This window comes from Lepidochelys kempii, chromosome 2 (assembly GCF_965140265.1).
Source record: "Lepidochelys kempii isolate rLepKem1 chromosome 2, rLepKem1.hap2, whole genome shotgun sequence".
NCBI lineage: Eukaryota > Metazoa > Chordata > Testudines > Cheloniidae > Lepidochelys > Lepidochelys kempii.
In genome coordinates, this window is record NC_133257.1 from 218,104,414 (window position 1) to 218,121,551 (window position 17,138).

Consider the following 17,138-nt stretch of genomic DNA (forward strand, 5'->3'; position numbering starts at 1 on the left):
ACTACTTCACAGATCTCCGTACATGGCAGATGATAGGCTGGTATGAACAAAAGAGTCTTTCAGTGAGGCAATGTTGCAGTATCTGACCACCAGAGATGTCCTTGTGTGTTTTCTCTAATTATTCTCCAGTTAACAGCTATCTTTTATAAACCGTAAAGTGGGATGTCCAAATAAACAATGGAAATTTAAACTAGGTAAATTTCTGTAACATACTAGTGATGATGGCCCAATATTTGTGTGATCCACTCTGTGTGAGGAAATGTCAGATAGGGAAAGCTAACAAAATACTCAAGACTATGTACCCTCATTCTTCAGTTTCAGTGGTCACTCATTTCTGTTTAACTTGATGAGTTTTTCCTCATATCAAACTGAAGACTGGTCTTGTTCATTTGGAGAAATATCTTCAGTAAAACTCACAAACACAAAACTTTCTTATCAGTGACTGGACTGGGAATGGACAGGAATAATTATTTGCATAGCTATTAACTCAAAAATGTCTCATAACAGCCTCCTTTTCCTTCTGATCTTGTGCCCATGCTGTACCAATTAAGGCAGCAGATGAGATACCAGCCTGAGCTCTCTCATATAATCCCAGCACATTATTTCTAAGACTCAGGATTCACCTATGGATTGTTCCCATACTGACACAAAGAATGCAAGTCGCCCTCCCCGCCCCCAACCCAAACAGCAAAGGATGTTTTACTTGAACAATAAAAGCTTTACTCAGAACTGACTGGTAGATATTGGCTCTGAGTCCTGTGTAGCATGAGGTAGGGCAACAGGAACTGTGACTTCAACAGTGAAGAGATTGGAATGCTCCAAAAGAACCCCCCCCCCTTGTCTTTTGAGGTTGTACTTTCCTTGACTATATCAGTATTTCAGGCCTTCGGGGAAGCAGACAGCTATGAGCTTTGGAACAAATCCTTGTTGACTTCCCTAAGTAACTGTCCATCATTTGAGAGAAATGTTACTAACTTGCATTTTCAAATGCTGTCTTGCATTCGTACTACTATAAAGGAGGCCTGTGGGGAGGGGACAAAAAGCAAAGAGCCCCAGGTAGAAGGCAGAGTCAGAGAACTGACCATTTCTGGTGACCTGAATGAAGTAGGAGAAACAACTTATAAGCTCCCTTCAAGTGAGGTAGTTTTCTGAGGCTCCTCTCCCAGTAGATTCACTACATGGCAGAAAACCTGTTTGGTAGTGCTCCCAAATATGTTTTAGCTCGTGTCCTTGAAACTTTGGGTTTAAATTTCATTTAATGAAGATTATTTAGGTCTACTCCACACCTTTACTTCGAATCCTGAAGAAAATGTGTTCACTGATTTTTTTTTTCCAGTAAAACACAATTGTAGTATCCTCAGTAACCCTACCACTCACCCTCCAAACCTGTCCATAAAACAACTTTCCTAAACCGATCTATTCTTCTTGCTGGGTAACTTTTGATCATTGCCATCACCTTATTATCTTTTATGTCACATTTCTACACAGCATCTCTAACTTGCTGAAGTATTAAATCAAAAGCTTAATTGGTGTTCATATACACTAATGCACTGATATAGTCAATGATATACTCTATTTCAGGTACCAAAATTCAAATTAAATATATCTAGAATAAATCCTGTTTCCAAAACCCTGTAAGGAACTAAAATGTTTACCTTGCATGTATTATTGATTCCCACTTTCTACCATAACTTTAGTTCCCTGAAAGATAAGTTACCCATTATACAATTAAATGTCCTTATTCCCCAAAAATTTAAACAGTTGTGCCTGAGCTGAAGATCCTGCCACAGAAACATCTGGTTCAAGAGGAGATATATAAAAATAAAAGAAAGCCCTTCTGATTTTTATTGATGTTAACCAAGAGATCTTTTAATGGAGGCTCTCTTGATTTAACTAAAAACTGCTTTCTGGTTGCTGAGCTCCATTATTTCTCTCCAAAGACAATAACTGTACAGTCTCTCTAGCTTGGCAAAGTAGGCAAAGTGCCAGCTCTGAAAGCAAAGTCAACACGTCTCTGTGGGTAATCAGTAAAAAAACGATTACTAACATTCATAGTGGTTCTTCAAGATGTGTTACTCACGTCCATTTCAATGTAGGTGTGTGCACACTGTGCACCACTGCCAGAAAGATTTTCCCCTTAGTGGTATCCATCAGGTTGGCTCTGGTGCCTGCTGGAGTCACTCCCTCGTAATATATAGAGGCCTGCCGCCCTGCTGTCCCCTCAATTCCTTCTTGCTGGGTTTTGGAATGGACATGAGCAACACATCTTGAAGAACAACAGTTACGGAAGGTTAGTAACCGTTTGTTCTTCTTTGAGTGCTTGCTCATGTCCATTCCAATGTAGGCGACTCCCAAGCAGATGTAGGAGGTGAGTTCGGAGTTCAACGACAAACAGACTGTAGTACCGCTCTGCCAAATCCACCATCGTCTCTGGACTGCTGAGTGATGGCAGAGTGAGTTGCAAAGGTGTGGTCCTAAGACCATGTTGCCTCTCTACAAATGTCCTGGATGGGAACCTATGACAAAAATGCGTCTGAAGAAGCTTGTGCCCTTGTGGAATGTGCTGTCAGAGCCAGAGCAGGGACTTTCACCAGGTCATAACATGTGTAGATGCAATAAAGTGATCCATGATTAAATCCTCTTCGTCGAAACTAGGAGACCTCTCATCCTGTCTGCCACTGCCACGAAAAGCTGAGTAGTTTTCCTAAACAATTTAGTCCTTTCTATGTAGAAGATCAGTGCTTGCCTGGTGTCTAGTGAATGTAGCCTCTTTTCCTGGCTATTTGCTTGAGGCTTCAAGTAGAAGACGGGAAGAAAGATGTCCCAGTTACCGTGGAATTGCAAAATTACCTTTGGAAGGAAGGCTGTGTTAGGGTGCAGCTAGACTTTGTCCTTGAAGACGACGATGTATGGGGATACCGAAGTAAGAATCCTAATTTCCACAACCCTTCTGGCTGAGGTGAAGGCCACCTCCCAGGACGAGTAAAGAGCATGTTGCCTGGGGCTTGAATGGGAGACCCGTGCATCTTGATAGTACCAAGCAGAGGTCCCAGGGCTCACCTGTGGGTACAGTCTGTCCAGCCCCTTAAGGAAGCAGCTACAGAGCGTGTTAGCAAAAATGAACCTACTGTTTAACCTTAGGTAGAAAGCTGAAATCATCTCCAGGTGTTCTCTAATCGAATACATGATAGCCTTTGTTACTTCAGAGGTAGCAAATGAGATGGAGGGACTCAAGGTTTGGATGATGTAGGCGTCCGTGATCCTGGGAAATGAGATCCAGAAACAGAGGTAGGGTGATTGGTGTTTCCACTGAGAGGTCCAGAAGGGTGGCGAACCAGTGTTGATGACCAGGGCTATCAGGATGAGTCTCATTCCCTCCTCTCTGACCTTCAGCAGGACCTTGTGTATGAGCGGAATGGGAGGGAATGCATGGAAGAGATGGTCCCTCCATGGGAGAAGGAGCACATCTGTGAGCGAGCCTGGGCTGTGATTCAGGAAGGAGCAGAACTGCAGAAACATCCTGTTGCACCTCATTCTAAACAAGTCTATCTGGGGAGTTCCACTCCTCTGGAAAATGTCCTTCACAACATCTGGGTAAATGGATCACTCATGATTGGAGATGGATCTGCTAACTCGTCCTGTGCCCCGAGAAGATAGAAGGCCTCAAGATGGACTGAATAAATTCCCACAGGTGAAGTGTTTCCTGGCAAAGGTGAGAAGAGCACACTCCACTGTGTCTATTTATATTGAATATCGCTCTCATGTTGTCTGTAAGCACCAACATGCATTTGCCTTGCAGGTGGGGCTGGAACGTTTGGCAGGCAAGGCGCACTACTCTGAGTTCCGTTACATTGATGTGTAGCGAGAACTCCTCCTAGGACCAGAGGTCCTGAGTCCTGAAGACCCCCAGATAAAACCCCTCCGCCCCCAACCCAAGCAGAAGTATTGGTGACTAAAGACATTGACAGCTGAGGTTTTGCAAATGGGACACGTGCACATACTGACCCTGGATCCAGCACCACAAAAGTGTGAGTCTGAAGAAGTCTGAGTCGCAAAAGTACTTGTTTCACCACATATGTGCATGATGCCATATGCCCCAGGAATTTCAGGCAATTTTTTGCCTTGGTGATGGGTTGGTTTCTGAGGCTCTCTATGATCAAGTCCAGGGCCCAAAATCTGGCTTCCAGAAGGAAGGCTCGGGCCTGGACCGAATCGAGGACCGCCCTTATGATCTCTATCCTTTGGCAGGGAGAGATTGTTGTTTTTTGCATGTTTATCAACTTCTGGAAGGTTGACAACATTAACTGTATATCTGCCTCCGCCTGGGCCCTGATCCACCCTTTGATCAGCCAGTCATTGAGGTTGGGATATACCTGAACCCTTTGTTTCCTTAGGAAAGCCATGACACCACCATGCACTTTGTGAAAATCCAAGGGGTTGCTGACAGGCTGAATGGAAGTACCGTGAACTCGTAGTGTTACTGGCCCACAACGAATCGGAGGAATCTTCTGTGGCTTTGGAAGACTGAAACGTGAAAATAAGTGTCCTTCAAGTCGAGAGACACACATCAGTCTCCTGGATCAAGAGACGGGATAATGGAGGCCAAGGAGACCATGCAGAACTTCAACTTCTTCATTAATCTGTTGAGATTTTGCAGATCCAGGATGGGTCTTAGACCGCCACTGGCCTTTTGGATTAGGAAATAACAGGAGTAAAACCCCGTGCCCCTTAGCTCCAGAGGAACATCCTCTACTGCTCCCACTTCAAGAAGCATTCACACTTCCTGAATTAGAAGTTGCTCGTAAGAAGGGTCCCTGAAGAGGGACAGGGAGCGAGAATGGGAAGGCCGGGAAGAACTGAACTGTAGGGTATTTTAGTCCTATCGTGCATAGCACCCAGCAATCTGAGGTAATATGGGCCCACACCCAATAGAAAGGGGACAGCCAGTCCACAAAGATAGGGGAGGATGGATCCAGACACTGTCCTGGTGCACCGTCCTTGGGCACACCCTCAAAAGGCCGGTTAAGACCCAGGCAATTGTCTAGTGGGCCAAAACCCATGGGCCAATGAGGGCTGGGGAGGAGGCCTCCTTTTGTAGCGCTTACCCTGCCTCTTATTATAATCCTGCCTCCACTGAGGTTAGTAGAAATGAGGCAAAGGCTGGGGCTTAAAGTGCCTCCTCAGCTGGGCTGGGGTATGTAAGCCTAGTGACTTAAGGTGGCTCTCAAATCCTCTAAGCTGTTGAGCTAAGAGTCTGTCGGCTCTGAAGAGAGAGACATGCTCTCGAAAGGAAGGTCCTGAATTATTTACTGCTCTTCACATGGAAGTCCGGTTTTGCACTGAGGAAAGAGGTGGGGGAATCCTATCCTCCAACGCGATAGAGTACAACCTCCTTGTCTGAGGTGCTTGGGCCTGATGGAAAGCCTAGGGGTCCAAAAAGACCATTGAACGGGTACCTGCCACTGTGCGGGACAGGCCACTGGTGGAAACCCTTGGCTCATATCAGCCATCAGGTACCAGCAGTCAGAGCATTGCTGGCTCCTGCAGGAGCTGTTGCACTCTTGTTCAGAATTCGATGGTGAGAAGTCACTCCCAATGACCTCGGGGGAGTGGTGCCAGATGGTATCAGAGTGGTGCCAGGAGGTGGGTGACTAGTGCTGCAAAATCATCACCGGTTTTCCCTTTGACGGTTTTCCCTTTGACCTGTGGCCAATGCTGTAGCCATTCTCGTTTCCAGTGCCTGTTCCTACCTGATGGGGGAAACAGCAGGTTTCTTCCTGCCTCAAATGCCTCTGGCGTAGATCGAAATGCCATCACTGCACTCCTATGGCTCTCACTCGGAGGAGAGTCCAATGATACCAGACTCGACAGTTCCCCTTGCTAGGCTGGAGTTGACAGTACCAGACTGGCAACTATTGAGCCTGGGTGGCCTGACATGCATCTCACTCTGCCAGTTTCCTTGTGACTGGAAGACTTCTGAATTGGGGAGTGTCCCCTGTCCATCTTTCGTTGTTTCTTCGGCACCGAGCATCCCCATGAGGGTTAGATCTTCTCTGCATCGGAGATCCTTGGTGATGCCAAGAGTCCTGGGACACAGACGAGGAGTCCTTTCTTGGTGCCGGAGTGGCTTGGCTATGCTGCCTGTCTCTCAGAGAAGCCAGCATGCTTCTAACCAAGATGGAGGGGCTCAGTACCGAGTAGCGACTTGGCTCCCAAGAGGGGACGAAGAGCAATCTCCATGAGGAGGAACTCAAGTCTCTGGTCCCTATCCTTTTGGATACAAATCTTGTTGCTGTCCCGCAGGTGAGATTCCCCCACAAACTTAAGGCAAGGAGAGTGGGGGTCACTACTCTTGGCATGGATTTATGCCAAGTCTCACACGGCTTAAACCTCGGAGACCAAGGCATGCCATAGTGCCGGGGAAGAGGAAATGCCAGTAAGCAGGGTCCTACTCTATTACTACCATCTAACACTAAAACTATAATATCTACTGTTTTATGAACTATATACAGGAAAAAGAGACAAAGTCCACTGAGCAGAGTACATGTATGAACGCAAAGATGAACAGAATTTCCAGCAACCGTCAGGGGTGGTAAGAAGGGACTGAGGGGGTGGTGGGTCAGCAGGCCCCTATATAGCAGCGCTATGAGGGCGCAACTCCAGGGGGCACCAGAGCCAACCCAACAGATACCACTGAGGGAAAGACTTTCTGGCGGCAGTGCATGTGGCGTGTGCACACCTACATTGAAATGGATATGAGCAACTATGGCTGTTCACTCCCTGATCACTCCCCTCTTGGCTTAGACTCTTGATTATAATGCTGTGCTTGCTAAAACCCGCATTCAGGACAGCTTTTCACCTTTCTTCCATATGAGAAGCATTTACTATGGTGTGGAGTGACAGGGGACTATTAAGACTTTTTTTAAAATGTGTATGTTCCTCGCAATAACGTTCACTTTACCTCAGAACAATGTTACCAAAGCTAATTGATTTAATGTTTTTTACATAAGGGAAGTACTGTAACTCTAATATTGGAATACCTTGATCAGATTGCCTGTTTGTTTATCTTTGTGACCTGTTATAAAGCATAGGCAATTCACCCTGACCAAAGAAAATGAATTCTCTTGTGTTAGAAAAACAGATTATGTTGCTTATTTACATCTAAATCTTAAGTGTAAATGTGTGTGGCAGGTCAATAAGTGGATCAAATCAATGTTTCCGAAGTAACGTTCCCCTAAATCAGATTTTTTTAAAAGCATTCTATATTGTGATTTTCCTCATTACGGCTATGATGAGAAAGTGATGAAGATAGAACTTTAATCCCCTGTGGAAAAGGTCACAGTATTAAGCCTACCTGACTAGATTTTCATTGTCTCCAGTCCCCTTGCACGTAGCACATTCAGTTCTTAAATCCTCTGACTTGGGCTTCTTTTGTAGAACAGACTGCCTTTGCCGTCTTTCTCTAGGAATACGTTCCTATCACAGAAGAAATCAAAAGAAAGGGGTGGGGAGAGGGAAAGCAAACATTTTCAATTATAGTACTGAAGTCAACATTACACACCTGAAGTTTAATATTTTGTGAATCTAAGTTAAAAAAATACACTATTATCCCAACCTCAGGCTTTTCTTCTTCAGGCACAAAACTTCGTTTTCGTCCTCTAGTTCTCTAAAAGAAAATACATTTAGAAATTAATTTAATTTAACACAAAAATGTCTTTACAATTAATCTACTGTTCACAAAAGACATATCTGCAGAAATTTGTTAGAACGTAAACTACTGAACAAATGCAAAGATAACTACAATCATAAACATTAGAGCATTTTCCTTAGTCTTTTGGAAACTATTCAATACACAGCAACATCAAAAGAGTGTGTGATTACATCTATTTAATGTATTGGATTGGAAGTGTGGATTCTTGTTCCAGCAAAATAAATTTCAATGGTTTTCTTCTCGGAAATATTCTAGAAAAATACACAAACCTTCTATAGACCATTGCAACCTAACAAATATATAATTTACACATATATGGGAACAAACTATTTGTAAGAGTAGAGTCCAATTCCTCAAGCATGTATACAAGTGCTATGCTAGATCTACTAGCTCTAATCAAGATACTGTACTGTTATTTATCTGCATGAAATGTCCTGTAAAGCACTTTAAACCTAAGCTCAAATCTTTGACCCCTCTAGAAAGTTATTTCAGTTCCCCCTCTGCTTCATCTGAGCAGAGAAATCCATATTCTGTGATGTTATCCAATATCTTTTATAGGTAGAGCCAAGATCAACACATTTACTTATCTAACTCACCTACCCTTCATGAGAAGAGGGCCAGAACACACTCCTAACATTGAAAGCTTTTGAGGGTAAAAATAAAGCTGTAAGCATTATTTCTTCTACAAATATAAAAGATCAAAGTGCTGTGCTAGCACAGATCTGCTGTGGAAATGATTACAACAGGTGTGCCGTGTCACGACAAGAACAGCTACTGTGGCCAACTTTAATCATGACATCAATGAATACGAATCACTGTTTAATTAATATAATTTCCTCACCTTCCACTCTCACTCCATAATCTGATTAAGAAATGTGAAAAAAATGAAATGCTTATAGAATATAAAAGCTTGGAACACAATGTTCAAAAATAAGGAGGGGGCTAAAGTTAGGGTCAAATACCATATGTAGGCATCTTACCAATGTTCAAAAGTGCAGAGCACTCAGTGGGGGTCAAGGGATTCTGCTAGAAGCTCAACAGTGAGAAAAACAACCTTATTTAGGTTCCTGGATATGAATTTAGAAGCCTAACTTTAGGCCTCTATTTTTGAAAATCTTGACCTGATTATTCTAATACACACAGAACATACAAATATACCTATTTTTTGTGTGCGACAATAAATAATAAGGTTTTACATTCCATAACCATCCTAAACTATGGATTTTCTTTTATATACATAACAATATATATAACACCATTAATTGTGTGTACGAGTATATTATACAAACAATTTTATTATATATTTTCTTTATGCTCCAAGGATATTACAATTTTATACCACAGATCTGAAATTAATAGGAAATAAAAATTCTTTTGATAATACTATGCATGTGCATTGTCTCTTCGCTTACTCAGAATGAATTAACATTTAAACAAACAAATGGCAAAAATTAACAGGTAAGTTGCTATTAGTTGCATCTCTCCAAATCTGATTCATATTTAAGTGAAGGAAATGTTTCTGTTCTGGGGAAATTAAAACTGTTCAATGTTAAATAGGACAACTTAGTCAAACCCCCAAAACCTTTTGTCAAATTGAACAGCTTTCGATGTATGTGGACAGAAGTGCATGGAGAGAGTGATGCCAATAACTATCTGGCAGATGTTCGTAAAGCTGCAGCATTAACTATATAGCAGTATTCACAAATACATATGGAAAGATTAGGCAGATATCTTTTTAAAATTATGAAACGAAGTATTGAAAACAAATCATACATTAAAACACTCAGAATATATAAAAAGAAAATATGCAACATATTTAAACAGTGTGAATTTAATACCATATGTTTTCATTGGCTACTAGCACACAACAGATGGAATAGTTATCACCAAAAGTGAAAACTATTCCAGCATTGCCAATTGACTGTAAAATATAATTTATTTAATTTACTTTATACTAACAGTGCTAAGGGGGAAAAAAACATACTATAATACAACGTAAGAGGTTTCAGTGATCTCTACAGCAACAACTTTTAAGGTTTCGAATCAAGTAAGCAAGTCACACACAGAAATCCACCTTGAGAGAGTCACTACATTTATCTCTTTTAAACCACAGTATTAACTGTAACCTTCATGTGCTAAACAACTGGCACAAGCTGAATAACACCCTTCCCCTCATCGCCCCCAAAAAACCATTCTAGAGAACAAGAAAAGAAAATGAAGCTGGGAAATTCAGAGATCATTCCAATAATCAACCTTTGATACCACAAATGTTAAAAAGAATGTTTTGACACACTGCTGGTTAGCCATTTATAGCTAGTTGATGCATCTGTATTACAGCACTGCAGGAGAGCAGGTTAGAATATCTGAGTCCTATGAAAAAAGAAAAGGAGTACTTGTGGCACCTTATAGATTAACAAATTTATTTGAGCATAAGCTTTCGTGAGTCCTATGAGTAGGTCTACACTTATGGCGGCGTGTAGAGTACAGACACTGCACATCCAGCTAGCGCAGGGATAGCAGTGTAGACAGTGAGGCATTAGTTAGATGAATAGACTACAGACACACCAGAACATTAAAGAATAAACCCTACACGGCTTTCTACATGCCCAAGCTGGGCTTCCTACATTACACTGTTATTTTTAGCAGTGTAGTGTCCCCTGTCTCCCACTGCCAAAGTCCTTCTCTTCTGCAGTGAAAGACTCCAGCAGCAGAGAAAGGCTCCAGCAGTGGGGAAAGGCTCTAGTAGCTGCTTTCTGCTAAAGCCTTTACCTACTACCTCCCTCCTGCCAGAGTCTTTCATTGCGGAAGGGAAGGACTTTGGCAGTGGGAGACAGCCATGTGCAGCTGCATACCACAGTGTGGACGCAGCTTGCCTTTCACTGCAGCGTGTAGCTATATGTACCTACCCTACATGCTGCCGCAAGTGTAGACAAGTCCTATTGTGATCATTCCTGGGGTACCCAGGGTTGTGAGGCACCTCACCACCACTTGCCTTTAGCATGAGGGAGCCTTATCTGTGCCTGCTGTGGATCAACTCCCTGTAACTACCAGCCTCGGGCAATACAAGCAGCACCTTCCAGGCCTCCACAGGCTTTGCCCTCTCTGTACAGGTTAGCAATAGACACGCACCAACACCCTGAGTTCTCTGAGAATACATTTGGAGTGCTCAGTCCCTGTTCCACAGAACTCTTATAGACACTGTTCCCAAAGTAATAGTACACATCAGCTTCTAAGAGTCAACTTAGGATCACCACTTTAACACATAATACTGAGATTACAGAGATAATGAAAACAAGAATAAATTTATGATTAAAGAACAGGGATTCAAAAGACAGTGAGTAAGAATATAGGAAACAGTTAACATATAAAACAAAATCATAACATGCTTCTTAGAGACTAAACCTAACAAACAAGCCATTCCCCTATCTACTACAAGATGGCTTACCCCCAGTTTTCCCCCCCAACATGGTTGAGACACCTTCTCATAAAATCAAGCCTGCTGGCAGGTATCCTCACAGATTGAAGGCACACCTGGGGGATTCATCAGTACCCTAGATATAGTTTCAAAAGTTCACTTAAAAGTTTCAGCCCTGAACAATATAACTCCTGCTGCTTTTGTTTTTTTCTCCAGCACCCAAAATATATTGATTAGAATTTTGCTCACACTGTGAATGGGCATTCATTGTGAAGGATACAATACTCAATTTGCATATAATCAGCCAGAGTGAGAGAAGTATCTCTCTCTTAACCTGTCTTAACTTGCAGACCTAGAGAACATGATTTTTAGTATATATACATAATTTCAGATATTTTCTATATATACATCTCACAATGATTATGATTGACCAGTGTGACACAGGCTTTTATTAGAGATCTTACATGGCATTCTTTTGGTGAACCCAGGGATCCCTGTACCCCAATGTATCCCTGTGCCCCAAGCCGTTGGCATCAAGAGGTCACACCTATGTCACCAAGTAACCAAACATTCATTGATTACAAATGAGATAGTTCAGACTGAGAAAAGATTTCAGTTGCTCCTAATTTTCCCTTATAATCTGTCATCCTTCTCTGTACCCCCTCTAATACTGAGATATCCTTTTAGAGAGTGGGTGATCAGTCCAGGACACAGTATTCTACATAAGGATATACCATTATTGTATATACTGTGTCCAATTCTGGCTGCCATGATTTAGGAAGGATGTGAACAAATTGGAGAGTGTCCAGAAACGAGCAACAAAAGTAATAAAAGGTTTAGAAAACCTGACCTATGATAAAAAGTTTTAAAAAACTGGACATGTCTAATCTTCAGAAAAGAAGACTGAGGAACCTGATCACAGTCTTCAAATAATTTGAGGTCTGTTACGAAGAGGATGGTGATCAATTGTTCTTTGTGACCATTTAAAGTAGGACAAGAAGAAATGGGTTTAATCTGCAGCAAGAGAGATTAAGGTTAGATATTAGGAAAAGCTTTTAACTGTAAGAGTAGTTAAATTCTGCAATAGACTTCCAATGGAAATGATGGAAGTCCCATTATTGGAGAGTTCTAAGAACTGGTTGGACAAAAACCTGTCAGGGATGTTCTAGGTCAACTGTTCTCAAATTGGGATCTACAGATCCCCAGGAGTACTTACAGACTGTACAGGTCTGCAAAATATTACCAAAAAAACCCAAAATCTCATCTCATGTCTGCACTGCCTAATGATTAAAACAGATAAATCTACTATTTCTGTTTATATAACATATTCCATGGTGAATGAACACTACCATAACACTCACATTGTATAAGCATCAATGTAAAAAAACTCACTGCTTTGCTACAGCAAATCAGAAGCGACATCTGGTTTTTTGATGACTGATACCATCATTGGTGGGTAGAAGTGGAATATGTTTTTACAGCGTGTGAGCAAATTACATTGTAAATGGATATGTTTTTAAAACATCCTCATACTAGTACTGCTAGTTGTGCTGACGCCATGGACAATGCAGAGTCAAGAAGTAAGAAACAAATGAAGAACAGAAAGTTTGACGAAAGTTATAGTGATTTTGGTTTTATGGAATTTAGTGATGGATGACTGCAATTTATTGTATGTTTACAAATCCTTTCAAACAAAGCAATGAAACCTGCGAAGTTGAAATGACACCTTACAACAAGGCACCTGAAGTATAAAGATAAATCCAGAGACTTTTTTCAATGAAAGAAAGAAAGCAATTGATAGAAAATTCAAATGACAAACGTAACACTAGTTCCAGAAAAGGCTCTGAAAGCACTTTTGTTAACATCGCTTCAGATTGCGAAGAGTAAAACATCCCATACCATTGGAGAAGAACTGATTCTTCCAGCTGCTATAGAAATGTGCAAAATGATGGTAAGCGAAGATGCAGTGAAGAAACTTAAGGTGATACCACTTTCTAATTACGTAGTTAGTAGGAGAATTGAAGAGCTTTCAGATGATGTAAAATGCCAAATAATTGAAAGACTACGTACAACTGAATAGTTTGCAATTCAGCCCTATGAGACAATTGATGTTGCTAATGCAGCACAATTATTAGTTTTTGTTCGGGATGGTTGGCTGGGGGGAAGATTTTTGTTTTTGTCAGGAGTTACCAGAACAGACAACAGATCAAGAAATATTCAAATTATTGAATGATTTCATGAAAGCTGAATTGAATTGAATTGAATTAGGAGAAATGTGTTGCTGTTTGCACGGATGGTGCTGCTATTATGACAGGCAACAGGAGTGGTGGTATGGCAACAATATGAGCAATAAACCCACAGGTAATTGTAACACACTGTAACTGACTGTGGCAGAGTACTTCAGTGTTTACTTTAAAATATAAACATGGAGGAATATGATTGCATTCTGGAACCGTTCTCAACTTCTGCTGTGTCATTTTGCTGTTTGAGTGGAAAAGCAGAACAGTTACTGCTCGAACTATCCTGTGACCACACACTGAAAATTAAGTTTCAGGAACAGTGACCCTGCCAATTTTGGCCAACTGTTACTGCAGTGTACCCACTTTTAGTTATAGAAGCAATGAAAGTACTGCTACCTTTCCAAACAACATATATATGTGACATATCATTCTCTGCCGTGACAGCTATGAAGATAAATTTCAGGTCACAACTGGAAGTGGAGAATGATTTACAAGTTTGCTTGCCAGCCATCACACCAAGTATAGATAGACGCTCCAGTAAGAAGCAGGCACATCTCTTGCTTCTCCATCTCATGATATTTGTAAGTAGTCTTTGTGACGTTGCACTCTATATGATTTTATGAAAGTATGCTGATGAGTGTGAATATAATGTAACTAAAATATACTTCATGCAAAAGGTCTCTTCTAAGGTATCATTACAAAGCTTATAATCTACTGAGTGTGGTCATCCTATTTGTATAAATGTATCACTCTTGTATCTGAAACTAGAAATATGAAATGTAACTCTGAGGCTCTATTGTAATTATGCAAAGTGTGGGCCATTAATGGTGGTTTGGAATCTTGGTGGCTCCCATCAACCAGGACAATTGACTGTGGATGGCTCTGTTTGCAGGCAGGCCTTCCTATGAGTCAGGCTGGGAGGAATGAAGGCTTGGGGTCTCACAGGACACGTGATCATGTCACCTGAACTGGAATCCATCTTTAACCTGGTGTCTTTCCATTGAGAAGGAGGGGTGGGAACCCAGAGGGACAAAGGATTCCCACCTTATGCAAAAGATATATAAGTGGGTGGAACAGACCAAAGGCAAGCAATCATGAGGAATTCCCTAGCTACCACCTGAGCTGGAACAAGGAATGTACCGGGGAAAAGATTGCATCCAGACTAGAAAGGTGTCTGGTCTGTGAAATAAACGTATTGAAACATCTCTAAGGATGAGATTTCATCTGTATTCAGTTTTTACTACTGTACTAGACTTAGACTTGCATGTTTTATTTTATTTTGCTTGGTAATTCACTTTGTTTTGTCTGTTACTACTTGGAACCACTTAAATCCTACTTTCCGTATTTAAAAAGATCACTTTTTACTTATGAATTAACCCAGAGTATGTATTAATAGTTGGGGGGGCAAACAGCTGTGCATGTCTCTCTATTAGTGTTATAGAGGGTGAACAACTTATGAGTTTACCCTGTATAAGCTTTATACAGGGTAAAACGGATTTATTTAGGATTTGGACCCCATTGGGAGCTGGGCATCTGAGTGTTAAAGACAGGAACACTTCTGTAAGCTGCTTTCAGTTAAGCCTGCAGCTGTTAGGGGACATGGTTCAGACCTGGGTCTGGGTTTGCAGCAGGCTAGTGGGTCTGGCTCAAACCAGGCAGGGCACTGAAGTCCTAAGCTGACAGGGAAGGAAAGCAGGGGCAGAAGTAGTCTTGGCACATCAGTTGGCAACCCCCAGGGGGTTTCTGTGATCCATCCCGTCACACTCTTATACTCTTTTTATTAAAGCATTACTAACAGTACATGTTCTATGATGTACACACATACTTTTGTCAATCAGTTTCTCAGTTGGGGATCCATGATTAACACTGCATTTGAAAAAGGCTCCATCAATAAAAAAAAAGTTTGAGAACCTCTGGTCTAGGTGTACTTGGCTCTGCCTCAGTGTAGGGGGCTGGACTTGATGATGTCTTGAGCATCCTGCACTACATTTCTATTACTCTATAATTTTAATATTTTCTGTACTATTTTCCATCTTATTCCTTATTCCTCTTAGTCATTTATTTTTTTTTGACTGCAGCTGTACACTGAACAGTAAATTGTCCACAGTAATGCCAAGGTCCCTTTTCAGAGTTCTTCAGTTAATTTAGAAACTTGCCAGGCGTATGAGTAGTTAATATTTCTCCCTCATATATGCATTATTTTACATTTATTAATGTTGAACTTCATTAGCCACTATGTTGCACATTCACCTAATTTAGTTAAGTTCCTCATAGTCTTCCCTGGACTCTACTAACCTAAATAACTGTATCATCTACACATGTTGCTAACTTGCTGTCTACCCTCCTTTGAAGATTATTTATAAACAGATTAAACTACACTGAACCCAGTACGAAACTTGGAGGAAATATGGAAACACGCCACTGTTAACATTTTGCCACAAGGAAAATTGATCATTCATTCCTATTCTGTTTCCTATCTCTTAGCCAGTTTTCAAACCACGACAATATTTACCTCTCATGCTATTACTATTTCATTTCTTTAGTAGCCTCTTCTGAGGAACCTGATAAAACGCTTTTTGAAAGCTTAAAAGAACTTCAATTAGTTCATCTTTATCCATTACTTAATTGACATATTCAAAGAATTCTAATACATGAGTGAAACATGATTTCTCTTTGCAGAAAATGGTGGTGAGATCCTATCATATCATGTGTAGGAAAGTCTTTACACACATGATGACACTTAAAAACACAAATGTAGGCAATATGGTAAACACATATTTCTGCTATCAATTTGCATTTTCTACTTCTAGAGGGCCATCTGGAAATTGATATCAATGTAGTTTATTTTTACTTTGTTGCATTGTATTTTGCAACTTGTTCTTATATGTTAAAATCATACAATTATATCATTTTTCAAAGTAAAATGTTTCACTTTGACTTTACCCTTTGCATGCCATTTCATATTTTACTTATTATTTATTTTTTTAAAAAATATATGTAGACAACCTGCTAGAAGAATTAGCAAAATAACAAGCAGTGAGTAAAAGGGTTAGTTACAAGTCACATCTCTCATTAGCAATCAAACCCAACTGTGCAGATCAATATGGCAACAAGTTCATATAGCTGAGGTAACCTTCACTTACAGAAAAAGAGTAGATTTCTCTCCCTTTGGAGCTCATTAGCAGGGGATAACCAGATCACAGGACAGATTCAATTTCAATTCCCTAAAGAAGAAAAGCTCCATAAACAGAGCCCTTCATTACTGCTGCAGTTGTTTGAAAAATGAAGATAATATTTAACATTTGAGTAATATGTAAACCATCTTAAAAACAATTTCTGATCCCAATACATGTATACATACTCCCAGAATAAAAAGCTAATGCAAAGTCAGTAAAATCTGTCAACATAGAGAACATAGAGAAAGTTGAGCACAGAAAAAACTAATGAATTATTATCCTTGCTTAGAATTCCTATGAAATCCCAAAATTCACAGCTTGTAAATTAATTCATTAATAATTTCAATTATAGAATCATAGAATCATAGAATCATAGAATATCAGGGTTGGAAGGGACCCCAGAAGGTCATCTAGTCCAACCCCCTGCTCAAAGCAGGACCAATTCCCAGTTAAATCATCCCAGCCAGGGCTTTGTCAAGCCTGACCTTAAAAACCTCTAAGGAAGGAGATTCTACCACCTCCCTAGGTAACGCATTCCAGTGTTTCACCACCCTCTTAGTGAAAAAGTTTTTCCTAATATCCAGTCTAAACCTCCC

General features: G+C 40.8%; 1 protein-coding gene across 7 annotated transcripts in view; it reads right to left on the minus strand.

Moving 5' to 3' along the window:
* Window positions 1-17,138, minus strand: part of PHF14 (PHD finger protein 14) — a 302,241-nt gene that overhangs the window by 136,116 nt on the left and 148,987 nt on the right. For 3 of the 7 annotated variants that reach the window (XM_073333842.1, XM_073333841.1, XM_073333844.1), the window contains exons 15-16: window positions 7,616-7,666; window positions 7,355-7,476 (exon numbers count right to left, since the gene is read on the minus strand). The exons of the other annotated variants lie outside the window; for them this stretch is intronic. In XM_073333842.1, the coding sequence (XP_073189943.1) occupies window positions 7,355-7,476; window positions 7,616-7,666 (173 nt within the window). The remainder of the gene's footprint in view (window positions 1-7,354; window positions 7,477-7,615; window positions 7,667-17,138) is intronic. 7 annotated transcript variants of the gene reach the window in all.